This window comes from Oncorhynchus mykiss, chromosome 12 (assembly GCF_057628025.1).
Source record: "Oncorhynchus mykiss isolate SJ-2025 chromosome 12, ASM5762802v1, whole genome shotgun sequence".
NCBI classification, from domain to species: Eukaryota; Metazoa; Chordata; class Actinopteri; order Salmoniformes; family Salmonidae; genus Oncorhynchus; species Oncorhynchus mykiss.
Window position 1 is genome coordinate 4,591,486 of NC_143033.1, and position 9,387 is coordinate 4,600,872.

A 9,387-nucleotide genomic window follows, 5' to 3' on the forward strand; every position below is an offset into this window, starting at 1 on the left:
GGGGAACAGTAGTCTAGAGTAGACACTATTCTCTATATGGTGAACAGTAGTCTAGAGTAGACACTAGTCTCTATATGGGGAACAGTAGTCTAGAGTAGACACTAGTCTCTATATGGTGAACAGTAGTCTAGAGTAGACACTAGTCTCTATATGGTGAACAGTAGTCTAGAGTAGACACTAGTCTCTATATGGGGAACAGTAGTCTAGAGTAGACACTAGTCTCTATATGGTGAACAGTAGTCTAGAGTAGACACTAGTCTCTATATGGTGAACAGTAGTCTAGAGTAGACACTAGTCTCTATATGGTGAACAGTAGTCTAGAGTAGACACTAGTCTCTAAATGGGGAACAGTAGTCTAGAGTAGACACTAGTCTCTAAATGGGGAACAGTAGTCTAGAGTAGACACTAGTCTCTATATGGTGAACAGTAGTCTAGAGTAGACACTAGTCTCTATATGGTGAACAGTAGTCTAGAGTAGACACTAGTCTCTATATGGTGAACAGTAGTCTAGAGTAGACACTAGTCTCTATATGGGGAACAGTAGTCTAGAGTAGACACTAGTCTCTATATGGTGAACAGTAGTCTAGAGTAGACACTAGTCTCTATATGGTGAACAGTAGTCTAGAGTAGACAATAGTCTCTATATGGTGAACAGTAGTCTAGAGTAGACACTAGTCTCTATATGGTGAACAGTAGTCTAGAGTAGACACTATTCTCTATATGGTGAACAGTAGTCTAGAGTAAACACTAGTCTCTATATGGTGAACAGTAGTCTAGAGTAGACACTAGTCTCTATATGGTGAACAGTAGTCTAGAGTAGACACTAGTCTCTATATGGGGAACAGTAGTCTAGAGTAGACACTAGTCTCTATATGGTGAACAGTAGTCTAGAGTAGACACTATTCTCTATATGGTGAACAGTAGTCTAGAGTAGACACTAGTCTCTATATGGTGAACAGTAGTCTAGAGTAGACACTATTCTCTATATGGGGAACAGTAGTCTAGAGTAGACACTAGTCTCTATATGGGGAACAGTAGTCTAGAGTAGACACTAGTCTCTATATGGGGAACAGTAGTCTAGAGTAGACACTAGTCTCTAAATGGGGAACAGTAGTCTAGAGTAGACACTAGTCTCTAAATGGGGAACAGTAGTCTAGAGTAGACACTAGTCTCTATATGGTGAACAGTAGTCTAGAGTAGACACTAGTCTCTATATGGTGAACAGTAGTCTAGAGTAGACACTAGTCTCTATATGGTGAACAGTAGTCTAGAGTAGACACTAGTCTCTATATGGGGAACAGTAGTCTAGAGTAGACACTAGTCTCTATATGGTGAACAGTAGTCTAGAGTAGACACTAGTCTCTATATGGTGAACAGTAGTCTAGAGTAGACACTAGTCTCTATATGGTGAACAGTAGTCTAGAGTAGACACTAGTCTCTATATGGTGAACAGTAGTCTAGAGTAGACACTATTCTCTATATGGTGAACAGTAGTCTAGAGTAGACACTAGTCTCTATATGGTGAACAGTAGTCTAGAGTAGACACTAGTCTCTATATGGTGAACAGTAGTCTAGAGTAGACACTAGTCTCTATATGGGGAACAGTAGTCTAGAGTAGACACTAGTCTCTATATGGTGAACAGTAGTCTAGAGTAGACACTATTCTCTATATGGTGAACAGTAGTCTAGAGTAGACACTAGTCTCTATATGGTGAACAGTAGTCTAGAGTAGACACTATTCTCTATATGGGGAACAGTAGTCTAGAGTAGACACTAGTCTCTATATGGGGAACAGTAGTCTAGAGTAGACACTAGTCTCTATATGGGGAACAGTAGTCTAGAGTAGACACTAGTCTCTATATGGTGAACAGTAGTCTAGAGTAGACACTATTCTCTATATGGTGAACAGTAGTCTAGAGTAGACACTAGTCTCTATATGGTGAACAGTAGTCTAGAGTAGACACTATTCTCTATATGGTGAACAGTAGTCTAGAGTAGACACTAGTCTCTATATGGTGAACAGTAGTCTAGAGTAGACACTAGTCTCTATATGGTGAACAGTAGTCTAGAGTAGACACTAGTCTCTATATGGGGAACAGTAGTCTAGAGTAGACACTAGTCTCTATATGGTGAACAGTAGTCTAGAGTAGACACTAGTCTCTCTATATGGTGAACAGTAGTCTAGAGTAGACACTAGTCTCTATATGGGGAACAGTAGTCTAGAGTAGACACTAGTCTCTATATGGGGAACAGTAGTCTAGAGTAGACACTAGTCTCTATATGGGGAACAGTAGTCTAGAGTAGACACTAGTCTCTATATGGTGAACAGTAGTCTAGAGTAGACACTAGTCTCTATATGGGGAACAGTAGTCTAGAGTAGACACTAGTCTCTATATGGGGAACAGTAGTCTAGAGTAGACACTAGTCTCTATATGGGGAACAGTAGTCTAGAGTAGACACTAGTCTCTATATGGGGAACAGTAGTCTAGAGTAGACACTAGTCTCTATATGGGGAACAGTAGTCTAGAGTAGACACTAGTCTCTATATGGGGAACAGTAGTCTAGAGTAGACACTAGTCTCTCTATATGGTGAACAGTAGTCTAGAGTAGACACTAGTCTCTATATGGTGAACAGTAGTCTAGAGTAGACACTAGTCTCTATATGGGGAACAGTAGTCTAGAGTAGACACTAGTCTCTATATGGGGAACAGTAGTCTAGAGTAGACACTAGTCTCTATATGGGGAACAGTAGTCTAGAGTAGACACTAGTCTCTATATGGGGAACAGTAGTCTAGAGTAGACACTAGTCTCTATATGGGGAACAGTAGTCTAGAGTAGACACTAGTCTCTATATGGGGAACAGTAGTCTAGAGTAGACACTAGTCTCTATATGGTGAACAGTAGTCTAGAGTAGACACTAGTCTCTATATGGTGAACAGTAGTCTAGAGTAGACACTATTCTCTATATGGGGAACAGTAGTCTAGAGTAGACACTAGTCTCTATATGGGGAACAGTAGTGTAGAGTAGACACTAGTCTCTATATGGTGAACAGTAGTCTAGAGTAGACACTAGTCTCTATATGGGGAACAGTAGTCTAGAGTAGACACTAGTCTCTATATGGTGAACAGTAGTCTAGAGTAGACACTAGTCTCTATATGGTGAACAGTAGTCTAGAGTAGACACTAGTCTCTATATGGGGAACAGTAGTCTAGAGTAGACACTAGTCTCTATATGGGGAACAGTAGTCTAGAGTAGACACTAGTCTCTATATGGGGAACAGTAGTCTAGAGTAGACACTAGTCTCTATATGGGGAACAGTAGTCTAGAGTAGACACTAGTCTCTATATGGGGAACAGTAGTCTAGAGTAGACACTAGTCTCTATATGGTGAACAGTAGTCTAGAGTAGACACTAGTCTCTATATGGTGAACAGTAGTCTAGAGTAGACACTAGTCTCTATATGGTGAACAGTAGTCTAGAGTAGACACTAGTCTCTATATGGTGAACAGTAGTCTAGAGTAGACACTAGTCTCTCTATATGGGGAACAGTAGTCTAGAGTAGACACTAGTCTCTCTATATGGGGAACAGTAGTCTAGAGTAGACACTAGTCTCTATATGGGGAACAGTAGTCTAGAGTAGACACTAGTCTCTATATGGGGAACAGTAGTCTAGAGTAGACACTAGTCTCTATATGGGGAACAGTAGTCTAGAGTAGACACTAGTCTCTATATGGGGAACAGTAGTCTAGAGTAGACACTAGTCTCTATATGGGGAACAGTAGTCTAGAGTAGACACTATTCTCTATATGGGGAACAGTAGTCTAGAGTAGACACTAGTCTCTATATGGGGAACAGTAGTCTAGAGTAGACACTAGTCTCTATATGGGGAACAGTAGTCTAGAGTAGACACTAGTCTCTATATGGTGAACAGTAGTCTAGAGTAGACACTAGTCTCTATATGGTGAACAGTAGTCTAGAGTAGACACTAGTCTCTCTATATGGTGAACAGTAGTCTAGAGTAGACACTAGTCTCTCTATATGGGGAACAGTAGTCTAGAGTAGACACTAGTCTCTATATGGGGAACAGTAGTCTAGAGTAGACACTAGTCTCTATATGGGGAACAGTAGTCTAGAGTAGACACTAGTCTCTATATGGGGAACAGTAGTCTAGAGTAGACACTAGTCTCTATATGGTGAACAGTAGTCTAGAGTAGACACTAGTCTCTATATGGGGAACAGTAGTCTAGAGTAGACACTAGTCTCTATATGGTGAACAGTAGTCTAGAGTAGACACTATTCTCTATATGGTGAACAGTAGTCTAGAGTAGACACTAGTCTCTATATGGTGAACAGTAGTCTAGAGTAGACACTAGTCTCTATATGGTGAACAGTAGTTTAGAGTAGACACTATTCTCTATATGGTGAACAGTAGTCTAGAGTAGACACTAGTCTCTCTATATGGTGAACAGTAGTCTGTCTACTTGTAATAATGGACCGTAAAATTGCTCTCTCAGACCGGGCTTTACCAGAACCCACGCCCCGTAGCTATGCAAGTTGCAAAGGTGTCCATCACAGGCGTCCGAGAGCAGCCAATGAGCCCGACCGGAACGTGCAATCCTTCTCGACGCAAGACAATAATCCTACGAGGCTACTTCATTTGAACGTGTACATAAAACAACATACCATTACGAACAGATTAGTAAATGACTAGCTGTTAAGACTGTCTATGCAAGGTGTTGGTATACGCAGGGGATTGAGGATAACATTGTAGCCTGTAGGGTCTGATGCACGCAACTCCCATGTTTCTAGTAGTCTGTGACATTACCAAGAGGTAACTTCATTCGGTGTCCTGACAACGCACCACTGCCGTTATAATGGTAGCCTATCGCATTGCCTTGGGGAGCGCTAGTTGTGTGTGTGTGTGTGTGTGTGTGTGTGTGTGTGTGTGTGTGTGTGTGTGTGTGTGTGTGTGTGTGTGACTTCGCCTCCAAGGGCCACATTAAAATGTTCCACTTTATTGTATAGTGTAGACAAGGCTATTCTACCCCGAACTGAAGTGGTAGCGTCCACTTCAACCACATATTTAGAAATTACCCCGTTTCTCCCAGCCACATCAATATTTTACCCCCCCCCCCCTCCCCTCACCCAACGAATAAAGATCAATTGCAAAATTGGAAAAACGATATCAAAATCTACAATTTACAGTGTAGAAAATGTGTAAAATGTAAAACAGCTTTCTATTCAATTAAACGAGTGGATCAGAATGAAGAACTTGAGAAATTGAAACTAATATTCTGTTATTCAATTTGAACAAGCGTATTAGATCATTAGACTGATCAGTGTTAACACGGACACCTACTGAAAGGCCAAAATGACCGAAAAGAAAACGAGCAAACAGTTACGAAAGTTGAAACATTGTTAGCCTTTACATCAAAGGTCAAACTTTCGATGTAGCAAAATAACGCTATGCGTTAGATGACCAGGGTATAAACACATACACATAAGACTCTTTAAAGTGCCATATAAAAACATTTATCATGAAATTATAAACATGTAACATGCCTATTTGTTAGTGCGTATCGTTCTTACCTGAACATCAGTTATCTGTATCCAACCGTTGCGCTCTCCTGCCGTCGTTCGACTAGAATGAACACATTCCTCTGTCCCGCTACGGCTGTTCCACGGGGAGAGGAAAGAGACAATAGAAACGCCTATAGCAAATATAGGGATGACCGGGGATGTCCTCTTGATAAATGCCAAGCATTCAAAATGTTACGAATACTTTTGGGTGTCAGAGAAAATGTATGCAGTAAAAAGTACAATACTGTCTATAGTGAAGCAAAAGTAGTCAAAAATGTAGATAAAGTACAGATACCCGACCCGAAAAAACGACTTAAAAGTATGTTTTACTTTGAGTAGTTTACACCTCTGGGTGTCAGTCCCATTGATGAGATTAAACGATGTTGTGTTTCAAAACGAGAGTAGCCCAAAGGCTGGCAGATGGCGATATTGAGTCCTTTTCATTTTACCGTCAAAACACATTGTATGCAGCCTGCAATATTCACATATCCTCCCGTGGACCGGCTTTACCTAAAACATTCTCCATCTTCAGGCTGCAAAGGCGTTGATTTCCTCCTTAACTAGATTTATTGTCGAGAAGGAGGGGGGGGGGGGGGGGGGAACTGGGGAAATATGTGTACTTTCTGTATGAAACACAATTTTTCACCACCATGCTAGAGTGGCTAATGCCTAGGAATGCTAGTCCCAGATGTGACATATTGTGGTTTCAGTCAATCAGATTGCAGCAGTCTGTTTACTGAATGCAGCAGTAACATCAGGAAGTAGCATTAGCCATTAGCATGGTGGTGTAAAATGGCGTCTCATACACAAAGTAAGCATATTTTCAGAAGAAATCACCTCCTCGCCAATACATCTAGTTAAGTAGGAGATCGATACCTTTGCAGCCTGAATGGAGAATGTTTTAGGTACGCATAGGTCCATGGGGATATGAATGCAGTGCCAGCTGCGTACAATGCATTTGGATGGTAAGATGAAACCATCGATATCGCCACCTGCCGGTCTTTGGGCTAAAGGGAGAACGGACTACAGCTTTCTCTTTGAATTGCAATATGGGCTGTTGGAAATAAAGTGAGGGGATATATTTATTACAGCCTAATCCTGGGATCAAATCTCTCAGAAGGGTCTTGTTACAAAGTAGCCTACGTACACTGTAGTGGTTCCCAAACCGTAGAGCCGGCAGGGGGGACCTGCAGAACTCAGTCCTCCTTTAAACTGACACTTGAAAATTCTAATAGTAGAATGCACAAGGTGCAATTTCTATATCGGGTAGTGAATCATCACTTCCTCTTGTCCTGTCAGTCATTTCAGACCGTAGAGAGATATTTATAACTTGTCAGAAATGTCCAGATCAACTAGCCCACGTCAGCTAACATGTTTTTAGCCCATAGATATTGTTGTACCTTTTTTTTTTGTCACTCAAATATCACATGAATAAACGTATAGAATTACAAGGAAAGTAGCTTTAAAACGGAACATTTTTTATATAAGCACCTCATGATAACGTGTAGAATTCCAGGAAATCAGCTTTAAACCTGAAAAAACTCTCCACCAACAACAACGGGGGGATGTGAACAGTTTGTGTCACGAACAGCGATAGTTCCCATAGGAATAGACGTGTTTCGTGCGTGCGGAAGGGGGTGGAACATGTGATGCTGGTCAACGCGGGGAAAGGGTCCCCGTGTGAAAAAGTTTGGGAACACCTGCTGTAAAGTACTTATTTTCTGACAACACTGCTCTCTAGTGGGGAAGTAAGGAAATACGGTACTGTATGACGCTTCTCGTCTATTCTAGTGATGCAAAAATGATTGTTGTTTTAAAATCAGTTATTTTATTCTCTGATTAAATGACATTGGGCTTAATCCATATAGAAGGTATGTGAAATTGTAACAGTAGAAACCAATGAACAAGAATAGGACATTTACACTGGAGCCTACTATACTAGCCCACTATAACCCACCATAGTAACTCAACACCAACAAAACCAACCCATGGAGGTGAATTTGAGGTAGTAGACTCCTCTCATTGGTGCTGTGAAGTTACCTGTATCAGAGGAGAAACAGAGCTGTAAGGTCTACACCTGTTTTATTCGCCGTGACAAATATACTGTGATTTGATTTGATTTGATCAACACTGTCGCCCCCATAGACACTGGAGCAGTCTGTTAGTATTGTTTGACTCGGTGCCTGTTGCTGGACCTGTGTGTTCATACTACATTTCTAATAGTGAAATGCTTACTTAAATATGCTGAACATAAATATAACTGCAACGTACAACAATTTCAGCGATTTCACTGAGTTACAGTTCATATAAGAAAATCAGTCAATTGAAATAAATTAATTAGGCCCCTTAATCTATGGGTTTCACGTGACTTGGCATGGCCGCAGGCTCGGCCTGACACACCCACTGGGGAGCCAGGCCGAGGCAATCAGAATAAGTTTTCCCCACAAAGGGCTTTATTACAGACTGAAATAATCATGTTTCATCAGCTGTCCTGGTGGCTGGTCTCAAACGATCCTGTAGGTGAAGAAATCGGATGTGCTGTCAAATTCTCTAAAACGACGTTGGAGGCGGTTTATGGTAGAGAAATTAACATTAAATTCTCTGGCAACAGCTCTGGTGGACATTCCTGCAGTCAGCATGCCAATTGTACACTTCCTCAAAACTTGAGACATCTGTGGCATTGTGTTGGGACACAACCGCATATTTTAGAGTGGCCTCTTATTGTCCCCAGCACAAGGTGCACCTGTGTAATTATCATGCTGTTTAATCAGCTTGATATGCCACACCTGTCAGGTGGATGGATTATCATGGCAAATGAGAAATGCTCACTAACAAAGATGTAAACAAATTTGTGCACAACTTTTGAGAGGAATAAGCTTTTTGTGAATATGGAAAATGTCTGGGATCTTTTATTTCAGCTCATGAAACACTACATGTTGTGTTTATATTGTATCCTTATAGCAATGGTAGTAGCACCACCATAGTGGGGGGGACCCATAGTGGTGCTACTCCTGATAGCAGTGGTATCACAGACCATAGTGATGCTACTCCTGATAGCAGTGGTATCACAGACCATAGTGATGCTACTCCTGATAGCAGTGGTATCACAGACCATAGTGATGCTAATCCTGATAGCAGTGGTATCACAGAACATAGTGATGCTAATCCTGATAGCAGTGGTATCACAGACCATAGTGATGCTAATCCTGACAGCAGTGGTATCACAGACCATAGTGGTGCTAATCCTGATAGCAGTGGTATCACAGACCCTAGTGATGCTAATCCTGATAGCAGGGGTATCACAGACCATAGTGATGCTAATCCTGATAGCAGGGGTATCACAGACCATAGTGATGCTAATCCTGATAGTAGTGGTATCACAGACCATAGTGATGCTAATCCTGATAGCAGTGGTATCACAGACCATAGTGATGCTAATCCTGATAGCAGTGGTATCACAGACCATAGTGATGCTAATCCTGATAGCAGGGGTATCACAGACCATAATGATGCTAATCCTGATAGTAGTGGTATCACAGACCCTAGTGATGCTAATCCTGATAGCAGGGGTATCACAGACCATAATGATGCTAATCCTGATAGCAGTGGTATCACAGACCCTAGTGATGCTAATCCTGATAGTAGTGGTATCACAGACCCTAGTGATGCTAATCCTGATAGCAGTGGTATCACAGACCATAGTGATGCTAATCCTGATAGCAGTGGTATCACAGACCCTAGTGATGCTAATCCTGATAGCAGTGGTATCACAGACCATAGTGATGCTAATCCTGATAGTAGTGGTAT

At 41.4% G+C, this 9,387-nt stretch overlaps 1 protein-coding gene across 2 annotated transcripts in view; it reads right to left on the bottom strand.

Annotated features, from left to right (window-relative positions):
* LOC110536877 (MOB kinase activator 3B) overlaps window positions 1-7,210 on the bottom strand; it is a 51,820-nt gene extending 44,610 nt beyond the window's left edge. Inside the window, exons 1-2 of one of the 2 annotated variants that reach the window (XM_090191565.1) lie at window positions 7,072-7,210; window positions 5,590-5,674 (exon numbers count right to left, since the gene is read on the bottom strand). In XM_090191565.1, coding sequence (XP_090047691.1) covers window positions 5,590-5,597 — 8 coding nt within the window. In that variant the 5' untranslated portion in view covers window positions 5,598-5,674; window positions 7,072-7,210. Of the gene's footprint in view, window positions 1-5,589; window positions 5,966-7,071 lie in introns of those variants that run through there. The other variant, XM_036936765.2, reaches the window with a different exon arrangement.
* Window positions 7,211-9,387: the final 2,177 nt, after the last annotated feature.